The following is a 15,722-nucleotide window of genomic DNA, read 5'->3' as shown; positions in this document are numbered from 1 at the left end:
ACAACACGGTGGTCATGAAGATACATGGTCCCACGGAGAACCTTCCTAGAACAGGGCTGACGGGTACATTGTCATGTTGGTGTTTAAGCCCGCCCCCCCCCCCCCCCCGCCCCACCTTGATTCTTGTTATAAAAATTCTAGAAGCACTCGGTCCCCACTCCCAAGCTGGTCTTTTTTCATAGTGATTTAGATGACAGAGGCCCAGTGTGTCACCCACCCAGTCAGCTCTAGGCCCTGGGGACCTCAGAAATGTACACAAGCCCACCCCCAAAATGGGAGCAAGTCAGGAGCCAAGCGTACAGTGGGAGGAACGTTCTGTACAGCTCTCCCGAGTCACTGGCACACTCAGGTAACCTAAAACCGCAGTGGGCACGCAGCCGGCTGGCTAGAGCCGGGAGGGAATTGCATGGTGAGAGACATCAGACGGCCCTGCCGTGTCCTTCCCAGGAGGGGCAGACTTTCACCGGGGACAGACTTTCACCCTTGTTTCTGCAGAGTCCCTGTGTGTCATAGGAGCTCAGTAACTACCCGGTGAGCTGAACCTCCAGAGGACGGGAGACAGGCACGGTGCTGGCATTGCTACCGTCAGGGCTCGGCTGGATTTCAGTGGCCCGAGTTTCCACGTCTGAGGGACCCCTGGGCCAGCCCGTCATGTCTGTGCTCCCTGTCGAAGAGGGCACCCACAGATCGGAAGAACAGACGGGCGGTGCGGGGCCCGCTTTCCCCAGGGCTCTGTCCCTGCCTGAGGAGTCAGTGGTTGGTGACCATCCCTGGGAAAGAGAGGGGGCTCGAGGAGAGGGGCCATCAGGCCGGTTGAGGTCAAAAAGTAGTCAACATTAACACACCCCAAGTGTGTGATCCACACCTGCCCTTTTCCAGCCTCTGGGCCCAAAGCTGCAGGTGGGGAGACAGAAAGTGTGCTGTCTGCGAGCGGACCCCAGACCCCTCACAGAAACACATCTAGGGCCACAGCCATCAGAGACCGCAGAGGCCGGGCTCCCCTCTGAGGGGAAGAGCTGGCTGCCAGGGATGACGGCTATTGAGCAGGCCACAGTGGGGGGAGAATGGCACCACAGGAAGGGGCAGAAGACTGGACACGTGTGTGGAAACAGCAGTGGCTCACCAGAGCTTAGGGTGTCGGGGAGCAGTGGAGACAGGTTCGTAAGGGCTGTGGAGCCAGTCATCGAGGGATCTGGATGCTATCTGGGGTCAGGGCCACTGTTCTCTGTAGAGACCCAAACCAGGCTCTGCCTCCAACTTGCCCTGAAACCTTGGACAAGTTGTTCAGCCTCTCTGTACCTCAGTTTCCTCATCTGTACAATGGGGATAAAATAATAGTACCTATGGCATATCGTGTGCCGATGAAGGAGAAATGAGGGCACTTCCTGGCATAAGGCACAGGCTTAATGAATGTTAGCTACTGTTGTTGTTACTGTTATTCATTCATTCATTCATTCATTCGCTCAGTGACTCTTCCCTGAGCTCTGACTGGGCCAGGTGCTATTCCCATCCCCGGGGACACAGCGGTGAACAACACGCACACAGTCCCTGTGCTCGTGTGCTGATGGCTTACGTTCTGCAGGGGACACACAGACAGCACAGGAAACCAACGAGAGGAACCTGTTGGTCGAAATTATGGAGGACAAGAAAACAGCATGGAACAGGGTCATGCTGAGTACGTGGGGAGCAGCAGGCTAAGCAGGACGGTCAGGGAAGGCCTCCCTGGGAGGCCGCTAGAAGGCAGGCTGAAGGGCGTGAGGGCTGAACAGAAGCAGTAGGCCTTCAGGAAGGGGCGCTTTTCTGCAGGTGGGATGACCAGCCCCGAGCTCTGCCTCAGGAGGCTGACCTGGCAGCGGCTGTGTGGGACAGACAGGTGTGGCAGGCAGCAGGTGAGGGGCCCAAGGAGGGCCTGCCCTGGTCAGGGCAGTTCCAAAGTGGCCTCCAGTACACAACTTGTGAAGTGCACAAGGAAAATACTAGGACTTTTCTATTTCTTTTGTGTTGTGTTCTACTCCTTCTACTTTGGCCTGCATTTTATGACACATAACATATTACTGTATGTGTAACTTGGGGGCATGGGTGCAGACGTCGCTGACCACCAGGGGTGAGGGGGTGGGGGTCCAGGCAGGAGCCGATGAGCCGGGGGCTGCCTTGGAGGTAGAAGCAGTCAGTAGGCCCCAGGGCACAGCGGCCGGCCGAGTAGGACTCTGGGCAGTAGTGCTGACAGATTCGGTGAGGAGAGAGGAGAGGGGTCTGAAGTCTTTGGAGACACCTGCCCAGCGCCGGGAAGAAGGTGGTGCCGGGGTCACAGGCCTCAGGAGAAGAGGGCACTTGAGTGTGCCCGAGAGACAGGCGGGCGGCCGTGCGCGATGGGCCCTTTGGGAGGCAGGGGCCGCAAAGCGATTCGGGACTCCACCGTTGAGAGCTGAGGCCTGACATTGCAGGAAAGGTCGTTTTCCTGCCTTTTTGAAAGTGACAGCTTGGTTTTCAAAGGGCTTTGTCGGTGTCATATAGTTAATGGTCTCCAGGGCGCAGTAGCTTTAACTGGTCGGAGGGCAGGGTCTGATGGAGCCGCCGTTTTATTTCATGCCCGTGAACATGGCAGCCACAGTCCGCTCCCTCTGTATGCTTTTTGGCATCAGGAAAACAGGCCGGAGGGCAGAGCTGTCCCCCTTGAGGGGCCGTGTGCCTCTGGTTTTCTTGGCCTTCAGCTCGTTCCGGCCCTTTCTTTGTGGTTGTCAGAGCCGAGGGCAGGTGCCCCGGACACCAAGGCGCCCTAGGTCAGCCCTGAGGGTGGGGGTGGGGGGTGGCGCCAGGCAGGCCTCACTCCCCTCTGGCTGGTGGCGACTCGTGTACCTTCCAAGGCCCTACAGCCAGAGACTCGAGTCCCGGTGTAACGGAGGGCGGGAAGGGCCGTCACTGCAGCTGTTTCGACTCAGGCTGGGGGACTGGCTGGCTCTGGGCCCTGCGGATTCCAGATGGGCCCCTGCCAGACTCCCGTGGGGGGGATGTAAGTGTCCCCAACTAGAGTCACAGCTGTTCGCAGGGCCTCAGAAGGGCAGCAAACCAGTAAAGCATCTGTCTTCTGCTCTCCCCCCGACAGCTGAAGTCTACATTGGCATTGGGAAGCCTGCAGAAGCCACGGCCTGTACTCAGGAAGCCGCCAACCTCTTCCCGATGTCCCACAACGTCCTGTACATGCGTGGCCAGGTTGCTGAGCTCCGGGGAAACCTCGACGAGGCCCGGCGGTGGTATGAAGAAGCCTTATCCATCAGTCCCACCCACGTGAAGAGCATGCAGCGACTGGTGAGTCTCAGAGCCAGGCCGGGACCCCGCTCCCGGGCCGGGGCTCCCCTCGGAGCGACTGGCGGGTCTCCTCCGGTTCGGAGGCCCATGCGGTTAGCCTGCCAGGCTGTCACACAGCACAGAGCCAGCGGCGCCATTTCTGTGTGGTTTATGGAGCCCCTGGGAGTTGGCGGTGCACAGACCTAGCAGCCCTGCCCAGCGGTCCTGTTCCACGCAAGGGGCAGGCATGAGTCACCAGTCTCCTGGGCACTGCCACTGTCACCTTGGTCTCTGTGCTGCCACCTCGGGAGGGTGTCCCCACCCTGGGAGACTCCAGCTTGTCTCCGAGGCTACTGGCTGACAGGGGCATCCTGTCAGAGGAGGGTGGGATGGGCCCTCTGGTACCGAGAGGACCCAGCTAAGTCACCCGGTTTCCACACTGCGCGTGTGTGGTGGCTTCCCAGAAATGCATGTGCGCCCGAAGCCTGGGGGCTGCCTGGCTGCTCCTCTCCCTGCCTTGCCTGGAGTCGGCTGTCCCTCCACCTCGTTTTCGGTGGGGTGGGGGAGCAGACTGATCCCTCCGCGGGGTTCGCATTGGTGGCATTACCGTGTTAGGCACACGCATTGAGCACAACTGCCCCACAAAGCCGCCGATCTCCTGTTATTCTCCCGTGAGTCTGAATGGAAACTCAAAAGCTAACCAGAGTCTGAGTTGCTGATGAAAAGCCATACTGCTTCTCTGGGCCTGCACGCCAGGCTGACGTTTGGGATTTGCGCTTCGTACTTAGTGGTGGGATATCTGTGATTTCGTGAGCCACGGGACAGAGGAGACTTGTGAAACTGAGGTGGCCTTCGTGTCAGCAGCCCTTGGGAGCCTGGTGTCCGTAATCAGTGGTCAGTGTGTGATACCACGAGTGAGCAGTGGACGAGGAAGTCTGGGAACAGCGTTCCGGACCCTGTGGTGTCAGTTGCTCACTCTTTAACTTGTGAGCCTGCCTAAGCTCACAAAAAGAAAGACCCTAAGCTGTCTGCACTCCGTTTCCTTTCTGTAAAATGAAAACAAGCAACTAAATAGGCTGGGAACCTCCTCCAACGCTAGGAGGCTATGGTTTAGTACCTAAGAAATAAAATGTTCTCCAAAGGATCCCAAAGCCTTAGTTCTCTTGCTACGTCTCTTAGTGATATTGCAAGATGTAGAAGGGGTTCAGCAGTTTCAAAAATAACTAACTACCAGTTTTCTGTTTGTTTGTTTGTTTTTTTTATTTTTATATTTAAAAAAAAAAATTTTTTTTTAAAGTTTATTTATTTTTGAGACAGAGAGAGACAGAGCATGAACGGGGGAGGGTCAGAGAGAGAGGGAGACACAGAATCTGAAACAGGCTCCAGGCTCTGAGCTGTCAGCACAGAGCCCGACTCGGGGCTCAAACTCACGGACCGCAAGATCGTGACCTGAGCCGAAGTCAGCCGCTTAACCGACTGAGCCACCCAGGCACCCCTCCAGTTTTCTGTTTTAAAAACAAATCAGACTGGGGCGCCTGGGTGGCTCAGTCGGTTAAGGATCCGACTTCGGCTCAGGTCATGATCTCAACGTTCGTGGGTTTAAACCCCCATGTCGAGCTCTGTGCTGACAGCTCGGAGCCTGGAGCCTGCTTCGGATTCTGTGTCTCCCCCTCTCTCTCTGCTCCTACCCCACTCGTGTTCTGTCTGTCTCTCTCTCTCAAAAATAAATAAACATTAAAAAAAAATAAAAATAAATCAGACCTTATAATTGCAGCTACTTGATTTTTTTTTCACCTTCCCTTTATGAACATTTTGTAGCTTGGTACAGCTTTATAAGTAATTTTCCATATTATCCAAGCATTAGTCTGTTTGATTAAAAATATTACATGGCTTTTCATTTTTGTCTCCCTGTTGTAAGAGGGATTTGGTACAGAGCTTCTCAGATCTCTGTGCTTTTTGGTAGAGCATTGCAGAAGAGGTATAATCAACACCGTGTACCCAGCCTTTTTATTGAAAAGAAGCAGCATATTTCTACCTCGGGGCCTATGAATTATTCAGACAAGTATTTCTTGTTCATCCCCAAGGGGAACATGAGACAAAAGATCGAGTAGGAAGATCGCACCAGGAAAGTTTTCTGTTTCACCTTTGGAGCTTTTCGAGTCACCCGAGCTCTCCAACAAATGTCAGATGCTCGCCTTTCGAAAGGAGTAGCCTCAGGCCTGGTGAGGGGAGCTGGTGAGCGGGACCCAGGTGAGGCCGGGCCATCACCAGCAATGTCTGAGCCTTGTCTGGCTCAAGGGCATTCTTGCCAGTAGAAAATAGTAATCACAAACCCTTAAGACTTTTCTCAGTGCATCCTGACATATTCAGAAACTACGCAGACTAGAGGCAGGTTGAGGCCAGCAGGCCTACAAAGTTTAGGTCTTGATTCTTGGAGTCCAAAATACTGCTCAATGACTATACTTGGTGTGAGTTCCAAAGGGCAGAGTGGATGGTTCCTTCTTGGTGACCTTGTAAATGATGCACCATGGCCTGTGTTCTCCAGACTACCCCCCACGGTCCATCTCACAGCTGGCAGATTCCCTTCCCGCTGGTGCTGCTGGATCTCCTGGTGTCTGGGGGGGGGGGGGCGGGGGGGGGGGCCCCGGGCGGGGGGGGGGGGCGGCCCCCCAGGACCCCCGGGCCCTCCGGCCCCAGGCTGCACAGAAAAGCTGTGTTTCTATGGCTTGGAGCATAATAAGGGAAGGAGGCGGCCTTTGCAATAGAAGCTAAGGATGAGGCTCCAGGCCAGAAAAGGTGTGAGATTAGAATCCCAGCTCTGTCCCTCGCTGGTTTGGGGACCATGGGTAAGTCACCCTCTTTGTGCCTCAGTGTCCTCAGATGTATAAATGGGGTCAATACTAGCACCAGACACAAATTAAACACAGAACCGAAATCTCTTTACTAAGGCACAGTAGGTCCTTGCCTCTGCCCTCATAGAAACCAGACTGATTTGCAGGCCCCTAAGTTGAGGGGAAGGGGTCAACAGAGAGGTCAGAGGCCTCTTACCAGGCCGAGTCCCAGGGAGGAGCCAGGAGCTCGAGACTTCTGTGCTGGAAGCAGGGTAGAAACAGCCAAGATGACGGTTCTGACACTCGGGGCGAGGAGTGTGCAAGAGAGGGCTTGGGTCAGGCCAGGGCGAGGCTCAGAAGATCACAATGAGGAGTTTGAAGAGCACGAGCACTGGAGACCGCCGGAGACCAAACCACGAGAGTCAACCACAGGGGTTCCCAGGGAAAGAGCTGGCTACAGGCCGATTGCGGGTCGTAGAAAAAACCAGAGGGTGGAAAGTGCGTCCACGCCAGCAGTCAGGCTTGGAGAGGAAGGAGGGGAGCCGGAGGGACAGTCGGAGGGAGCTCTTCTGGAGGAAGGAAGCCACATCTGTTACAGGTGGAGCCCAGGTGGCAGATGGAGAGTGTGAAGAACCCAACGGTCAGAAGCTCTGCCTGTTTCGTGAAGAACAAGGATTGGTTAGCTTCTAGGGCTTGTTAGCAACAGCATGTGCCAGATTGTCCGGCTCGGAGGACAGGGACGACTTAAGCAGAAATGCAAACACGTTAATATTGTTAGAAAAGCAGTAATGACTTGGAGGCAGATGGTATTCACTAAAGTTAATAGAAGGTCAGACTCGACAAAAGAAAAGTAAATTACACCCAGTGAAAATTAACACTTTTCTAATCGTTTCAGCCTTCATCTATATGTTTAAATTCACATATAGAGAGAAGGGAGAAGAGAAATAATGTGTTTACCGTTAATAATGATTTGGCACAAGATAAGGGAGGCAGAGAGCTGAGTGTGGGCAGGTATTAAGGGAGCAGGGAGCTGAAGGGATAAAGAATTACAAAGTAATGTTGTTGACAAGGGGAGGAATTCATAGAATGATCAGACTTTTCCCAGAAAATCTAAAGACATATTTTCATACCATTTTGCATAAGTGAATACATTTACATACATTTCCATGCCATGTTTCATCCCCAGGACCCAAGATGAATTAATGAAACACAGAGCACCCTTCTCCACATCAGTTGTCCTGTGACCTGGAATGGGGGTGGGGGTGGGGGGAGGGAAACAGGGCTGTCAGTGGGCTGGGGGCAGCTGGGCAGCACTGCTCAGGCCCAGGGCAGGCATAGAGACTCAAGGTAGCCGAGGACGGAATTACCAGGACAGGGACAGGCTCTGCAAACAGGGACGTCTGCTCAACATCTGATAACATCAGCCTGGGCTCATGGGGGCAATGCATGAGATTGGAGGATGAAAAGAACAAGAACTTGCAGGAGATGAATGAGCACGGCAGGGAGCCAGAAAGGTGATATGGAGAGGAGCTGATAAGGCGAGGAGGGGAAAGTATTGCTAAGAAATAAATGTATCCTAGATCATATTACCAGGATGCTCAGGTCTTCTTCTAAACCACTTGACAGGTTGAGAAAAGGCATGGAACAAAGGCTGGGGGGAGGGGGGCGGTGCTGCCCAGGGCTCCCAGAGTGGACAGCACATGGAGGGAAGGACACAGGGCTCTGAAGAGGGCTGTGAGCCTGAGAGGAACCAGGGGAGGAGGGGCTTAACAGAGGCACTGGTGAGCCAGAGCCTGCACCTCTGCAGGGGGCAGGAGGAGAGATGGCGTCAGGGGTCAGCCTTCACCTAAAGCAAGTCTTTGTGCAACAGAGGCAGTGATATTCCAGAGCTGATGCTCAGAGAAGAGAAAACACAGGGGCCATCCTCTTGAATGTTGAAGTTCCCGAGACAAGGCCTAGAAAGGGACAGAAGCCATCAGTCATTCAAAGGAGGGCAGCCAGAAGACTGGGGAAGGTGGTAAGTTTCACCACCTCCCCCAGAGGAAGTAGTGGTAAGAAACCACTGGTGGATCTCCCCAACGAGAGGGGAAGATGGCTGGGAAGAGAGGAGGTTGGAGGTGATGGGTTAGGCTAGGCCATTTGCCCAAGGACTGTGGCTGAGGCTTGTCTTCTGTGGAAGGGTCATAAGACATGAAAACCCCCAGTGCAGTCAAGATGGCTTCTGGCTAACAGTTTCATACTCAGGCTATCTTTTTTTTTTTTTTTCCTTAATGTTTATTTATTTGGGGAGAGAGACAGAGAGCATACACGTGGGCATGTGAGCAGGGGAGGGGCAGAGAGGGAGGGAGAGAGAATCCCAAGCAGGCTCCGCGCTGTTAGCACAGAGCCCGACATGGGGCTCAATTTCATGAACCATGAGATCATGACCTGAGTCAAGATCCAGAGTTGGACACTTAACCGACTGAGCAACGGGCACCCCCATACACAGGCTGTCTTGAAGGGGTTTCTCCATGATCTAATGTTTTCTGAAACATCAGAAATCTGAAGTGACATTAACAAGTTAGAAGTAGTGCTATACTTCTGTTCCACGGCAGTGTGTTAGTGGGAAAGACGCAGGGAGAATGGCTGAGCTGTTGGAAAAGCGCGTTCTATTACGAAATAGCAGGGGCGCCTGGGTGGCTCAGTCAGTTAAGCGTCCGACTTCGGCTCAGGTCATGATCTCGTGGTCTGTGAGCTCGAGCCCCACATCGGGCTCTGTGCTGACAGCTCAGAGCCTGGAGCCTGTTTCAGATTCTGTGTCTCCCTCTCTCTCTGACCCTCCCCCATTCATGCTGTGTCTCTCCCTGTCTCAAAAATAAATAAACGTTTAAAAAAAAAAAAAAACGAAATAGCAGAGGCACGTCACATCGACGGTGGGTTTGGAAGGAGGACATCAATTATGCAGTGCAGTGGGTTATGTCTTATGGATTGTGACTACATTTTAAGTTGTTTTAACAGCTCTAAAGTTTGATCCAGAAGTATTCGTCACAACGAGGCTGGCTAATGACATTGTTCAGAGGAGAAAAAGGCTCCTCTGAAGTTCAAAGAAGGGCCCGAAGTTGGAGCTTTCTTTTAACTGTCTTCGGGTTTACATGCCTGTTTACTGTGAGAAAAGGCTTCATCCCATTCTGCATGAGGAGCCAGAAGGATTGCAGAGAGGCGAGGGAAAGAGGTGAGCTCTGGCTTCCCTCCGGCGACTTGCACTGCTAAATTCTGAACCTTCGGTGTGTTTTCTCTCTCCCATCTTTTCAAGCGTCCATCTGTTTAATGAGATTCGGAGGGGAAATTGCTTGTGTCTCCTCTTTTACTGGTTAGAAGCATGTTTTCCAGTTTGTGCCTCTGTTGGCAGAGAGGTGCGGAATGAATGGGATGGAGTTGCAGGGGTTCATTCCAGAGACAGGCATCCTGTGTCTGTGTATCTGTCTGCTTTCGGCATCAGTCTGGCGGGGGGCTCTGGGGTCGAGGGCGGCCCAGGGCACAGACACATCGGGCAGGGTTTCACCTCGGCACGGCTCGTTTTCCCACTGCAAAACCTGTCTTGAAGAGGGGCCCTTGATCTCTAATGCTACTCTGGGTAAGACAATTAAGCCAATGAAATAGCATCAAGATACCCTTCCTCTTTCAAACGCTGATCTTTGGAAATGGATCTCTTTCATCTGAAGTATCAATTTTCTTCCTGTACATAGAATGATTGGCAGGAACAAAGCCTTGCCATAGTCAAGTGAGAAGGCTCTTTTATCTATTAATTGCATTTTATTTACTTGATTGTTTTTTTTTAAAATGCTTTTCAAATTAAGACCAATTTTTTTCTTTGAAGAACGACCTAATGAAATATTTAGATGCTCTCCCTTCCCTACGCATCTGTGTGCTTACGGAGAGTACTCTTAAATGTACGGCGCTCAATTTCTACAGTATCTTCACTGGCTGTAACTGGGATTCAGACTAACAGTGCAAGAGAAGGAGTAGCGCATTCTGTCGGGGGATTAGGTCTTTGTTCTTTATTCTGCCTTCTCTCCCTTCTTTTAGTAGCACACACTACATTTTAGCCCCATGAGTAGCTCAAGGCCCTTTCGAGAACTCTTAGTATTTGGCATGAATATAATAACCTTTACAAAGAAACTGAAAGCCTCATAGGTCCTACCTGATGCGTTTGTTCTCACGATATGTGCTGAAGTGGACAATTTCTCTTTTTACTGCCGTGGAGACTGCTCTTGGTGACCGGCCCCAGGCTACACTGCAAATCAAGAGCAGATCCAGGGCTGGGCGATACTAAGATCGGATGTTTGTGGAGTCACAGAAGCGCCTACAGCTTGAGTGATAGCACGGCACAGGGGTTCAGAGCCTGGCGCGAGAGCCAGCCTGCCTGGGTTCAGGCCCCAGCTTTGTCACATGCTAACAGTGTGGCGCGAGAGAAGTTCCTTAATCTTCCTGCACTTCCGTTATGTCAGCTGTTTAACAGGGGTAACCACAGTACCCCTCGGTGTTATTGTGTAGTTAAACGAGCTCATACGGGCTGCATCGCACTCCACAAACACTAGCTGTGAACGCTACTCTCATTCTGTATAATTTGAGTCGGTGGAAGCCCCTCTGTATCTACTTGACAGTGAGGGAGGCATCTCCTTTCCAAAAGATCTGCCCATGGGCGTGGCTTTCCTTCTGAACCGAATTTCAGCAGCCGGAGGAGCTGAAATAAGAATATGTCATGAAACGTGGTTGGCCAAAAGCTTGTGCTTTTGCTTTTAAGTATTACTTTCTGTTTCTCTGGGGCCCGTAGTCCAGCTTATTAAAGCCAAAAAGAGTAGGAAGGCATGGTGTGGTTTGTCAGGCAGAGACAGGAAGCATCTGGGCTCAGGGGGGCCAGACCAGGGTGGCGGCAGGCCCTGGACCTGAAGGGGGTGCTGGGCAGGCTCCATAGATTGGCCTGGGTAGCAGGGAGGGCAGAGCCTGCCATGGAGGCCGGCTCAGATGTCACACCTCTGAGGAGGCTTTCTTGACCCCTACCCACCCACCCCTGCAGAGGGGCCTTTGGCCCGTTGACTTCCCTCTCTTGAAGCACTTGTGGAACCAATATAGGGTTCTTTCTTTGCAGATCTGTCAGGGGAAGGCGCCATGCCTGTGGTGACACAGCGGCCAGTATAGACCAGGAGTGTCAGGTAGATGAGGTATGGCAGGGAGAGATGGAGAAAAACAAGTTCAAGAGCCAACTTGACCTTGACAGATGTCATCATTCCCCTTTTACAAAGACCCCCCAAAGCACCGGGTGCCATCTCCCTTGAATGGACTTTGAGCAGGTATCATGGGAACACGCTATTTTTAACTAGGCTAACTATTTCTCTATGCGGAGTCCTTTGGGCGTTTGTTGGCTTGGCCTTGGCACAGTCCCTTCCCACCACGAGTACAGGAAGTGACACCGAGGCGGGGACTGGAGGATGCAGCCACACAGTTTCACACGAGACCATGGAGGCCGAGTCAGCTAGTTGATGGAACCTTCCAGTGCAGTGGGATCTGAGTGTGTCACAGGCCGGGTCTCAAAGAGGACGTGTTGTGCTATAAGGTGGGGCTCCTGCCAGGCGTGGTTGGCACAGCCAGGTCCCCAGGCCAACCTGTAGCACCTGCTCCAGAGGGGCAGCCCTCTGCCCCTGGGCCCTGGGGGACAGCAGTGGGCCCCTCTCAAGTTCAGACACCCTGTCTTGTCCCCAAGCGCATGCTTCTTTGTCAGCCCCTGTGCCCCATTTGAGGGTGGCAGTGGTCACCATCCGTAGGCCAGAGGCTGCTGTGGAGCAGTGTCCAGGCCATCCTGCCAGCATCAGCCCTGGTCTTCCAGGCCCCATGTGTCCCAGGCTGCCTGCTCTCTGTCTCTCATTCAGTGAGACGATCATCCTCCGAGAAGCTGACCCATAATAACTGTGCCCATGAGAGACCTAGTTTCAGACTAGAAAGTGAAACGGTAAATTTATAAAGATTGATGCCTTTCCTGGGCCGCACCCCTGTGCTTTCTCACCCCTCGTCCTCCCCAGAGGCACTCCCCCTGTAAGCCGGATATCAGGCTCCACGGCCCATCCCAGAGACCCCATACTGAAATGGCCGTCCCCAGGCAGCCTGGGGCACCGAGGCAGACAGGTGGACGTGGCAGGGACCGAGGGATTGGGGCTGTGTCGATCCAGGCAGTAGCCCCGCCTCTGATGCAGAGAGAGACCCTCTTCCCAGGCCCCAGACTCTCTTGCCCTTTAGGCCAGAGCATCTCGCCTCTGTCCTGTGGTTACAGATGAGCCAAAGAGAGGACAGCCTCTGCCCTCGGGAGTGTCAAGGAAAGGGAGTAGTGTGTCACATGTGGCCTAGAGCAGCCCAGTCCTCCTGCCCCAGGGTGCCATACAAATATCATTAAATACCATTTCCTGTTTAAGGAAAACAGACACCCAAACACTGATCCTTCTGCTCAAATGAGTTCTCTTGTGGAGTTTCTGTCAGCCACCCCCTAGTCATCTCTTCACTTGCCCCGATGGTGACCCCGATGGTGACCCAGCCCTTTTTATCTGGTTCCCTCCATAGACTGTGAGCCTGGTGTCTTGTTCAGGGTGTGACTTCTGATCTTGGCCCCAGGCTGTGGGAGCCTCTGTTTGTAACCCCCGTCCCTACCCCAAACCCAGATTCAAGCAGCTTCCCTTGTTGCCACAGCACCAAGACGTGTCCCTTGAGGGTGGGCTCCTCTGGCGAGAGGAGAGGGGGCCGCGTCGCTCCAACTGGGTTTGCACGGTGCCCGCGCCCGTTTGGGGGTAGGATGCCAGCAGCGGTAGCGACAGTGAGCCTCCCAGAGCCAGGTCAGAGGTGCGAGCCACATGGGGAGGACATCTGAATAGGGGGAGGGATTGGAAATTATTTGGGGGAAGAACCAGGTAATTGAAAGGGTTTTTTTTTATGACTCAAGCTATGTCCTCACATCCTTTTGAAAATGCGTATTTTTAGCTTAAAGCATTTTCCGTTTGTTGGCGTGTATGTCCTCCTTGGAGCAAAAGGAGGGTCACCTGGAGATGTAGAACTTCCGCACCCACGTGGCTCCTGTGTGGCTTGTGGCCCTTGATCTTGCCAACCCCTCCCGCACTAAAAGCCCTCCCACCCCAAACAGCATCCTTTGGTGCAGAGATACTCTCTGCAGACATTTTCTGCTTGGTTTTTGGATTCCTCCTTCCCACTGCAGCATTTTCTCAGTGCTGGCCAGGGAGATATGGCATCAGGCCACCCGGCTTTCAGCGAGGACTGAAATCACAGACCCGGTGCAGGCTCCAAAATACCAGCCATGTCACTGGGCCTTCCTTCGCCGCGGCTTAAGGAAAAAATTAATTCTGTGTTTATTTCTATTTTCTGTTTGGGAGTCTTAGATGACTAATTACAGGCAGTGCAGTTCAGTGTCTCATTAGTAATTATGATCTAAAATTATTTAAAATCTGACATACTCTATCCAAACCATTTATTCTTAGAAATTCTGGCCCATTATTCCAGTATGATTTGACATTTCACTTCCACCGCATTCCTGCCTTGCCACGGTTGCTGCTCCCTGGCTTGGATCAGACTGTCTGATCCAAGTTTTCCCTTATCTGGGTTGTTCTGTGTTCCCAGATACCTGCCCCTAATTCCCCTTCCTTATTTCAGGCCCCCCTGGATTTGAGCCCTGCTACAGCACCCTCATCCCCCACACCGCCTGTCCCTGAAGTCAACAAGAGGGCTGTTGCCATGAGAAAGTGGCATTCAGGTCCACCTGGGCTGGCTGTCCCAAACCCGCCTCTTGTCTGAATGGCTTCCCCATCATTCAGTGCTAGTCCCAGAGGCTCCCCACTCCCCAGGAGTGCTCCTGGGCTCTCTCTGGGACATGCCTGCACACATGTTGTCTAGACCTTCAGTTTGAGCCTAAAACCCTTCAGCCCAAAGGTCTGGGGAGGACACCCTGGAAGTTTCTCCCAGGTACTGCTTCTGGTGTTTCTTCACCAGTATCAGGGGTGAGAGCCTAAAGCGGCCGGGACATCTTTGGACCTAACACTCATCAGAGAGCGAAGGCATCGCAGGATTTAGAACACCAACGAAATTCCGTAGTCTAAGCACCCCTTTTTACGGATGGGGTAAAAAGCTGAGGCCAGAGGGGGGAAGGGACTTGCCAAGAGCACAGGGCAGCGGGTGGCAGACCCAACCAGGAATCCTGACCGCATCATTCCCGAAGGTGTCATGTCCACTTTGTCTGTGAAGTGAGCGGTAGCGTCTGCCTTTTGACATTGGGGTGGGAGTGGGGAAGAGACGAGCTCCCAGGACTCCTCGAGGGTAGGCCCTGGCCCCAGAGAAGCCCGCTCATTGCTCTGGGGAGAAGGGGAGTAGGGGCTCGAGCCTGTCTTGGCGGGTCGTGTAGCATCCGCTGAGCTTGCATCCTCTCTCAATTTTGCTCCCAATTGGAGTCAAGACTTGGTCTCCCCACTTGCCTCTTACCTGGCCCCCCTGCTGTGTAGCACCCCTTCTCACAGCCTGGATCAGCAGGATCAGCACTGATTTATGAGCCCAGCTGGGCGCAGGAGAGAGTAGCCTTTGGCACCCCTCCCGTTGCCAAAGGAGTGGGGGTGAGGGGTTGCTTAGGAGGAAGGAATGACAAACGGATTAGTGACAAAATACCAAAACTCACCAAGCCTCAAACCCTCGGACTCTAGGAGGGTGGTGGCCTGGAGCCAAGGCAGGCCCCCTCCCCTGCACAGATCACAGAAGCACGCTCTGGGCCCTTTCCTTGGGGAGCCCCTGCTCTCGGAAGCCAGTGAGCGCCACTGACCAAGGAATGGGGTGCCAGTGTGCAGAGGCTCCCTCCAGGGGCACTGGGTGAGAGCACCGCCCAGGGTCTGGAGGCAGCCTTGCCCCTGATGTCCCTCCCCGGGGCCTTGGCGACCTGCTGCAGAGGGAGACCAGAACCACAGTCTGAGGGCCCGCCCCTAGCTCCCAGATCTGGGCCCCTGCATCCAGAAAGCTCCAGGCCTGCAGGAGCTTTAGGAAAGCCCTTTGAGAACTCCTCTGCCAGGGTCCCTGGGACTCCAGCCCCTTTGCCTGGCGGCAGACCCCCAGTCCCCACGGTTACTTGACCGCTTTCACCTCCCGCCAGGCTCACCGACTGACGCGTGATCTCTCTTCCCTCCCTTTCCTCATCTGCTTGGTATTTATGGGACACCTGCCTCTTCAGATACCTCTGCAGGCATTGTTTCTCTTCAAGCCTTTCAGAACATCTTCAGCTGGAGGCTTGTGAGCAGGAGGGAACCCGGCACTTGGGCACCGGCACCTTCTCTGTGTCAGGTATTGCTCTGGCTTCACCTTCAGTATCATGGATTCTGCACAATGGCCTCTTAGTTACTGCTGTAAGAATTAAATGGCATGATGTACGTAAGCTGCGTGGAGCCTGGTTCTGTGCCAGATACTGGACTAGACCACTCCCCTCAAGTCTCGAAGGAGAGCCATAAACATGTATAAGTAAGTGTAGGAAAAGTCACAGGGGAGGGGCACCTGGGTGGCTAAGGCGGTTAAGCATCTGGCTCTTGATTTCTGCTCGGG

The 15,722-nt window shown here is 53.5% G+C and overlaps 1 protein-coding gene across 6 annotated transcripts in view; it reads left to right on the top strand.

Moving 5' to 3' along the window:
* TTC7B (tetratricopeptide repeat domain 7B) overlaps nt 1-15,722 on the top strand; it is a 254,815-nt gene that overhangs the window by 217,571 nt on the left and 21,522 nt on the right. For all 6 annotated transcript variants that reach the window (XM_060620534.3, XM_060620535.3, XM_060620537.3 and 3 more), the window contains one exon: nt 3,104-3,306. In XM_060620534.3, the coding sequence (XP_060476517.2) occupies nt 3,104-3,306 (203 nt within the window). The remainder of the gene's footprint in view (nt 1-3,103; nt 3,307-15,722) is intronic.

The sequence above is a fragment of the Panthera onca genome, chromosome B3 (assembly GCF_046562875.1).
Source record: "Panthera onca isolate mPanOnc1 chromosome B3, mPanOnc1 haplotype 2, whole genome shotgun sequence".
NCBI classification, from domain to species: domain Eukaryota; kingdom Metazoa; phylum Chordata; class Mammalia; order Carnivora; family Felidae; genus Panthera; species Panthera onca.
This window is presented reverse-complemented; position numbering and strand designations above follow the sequence as displayed.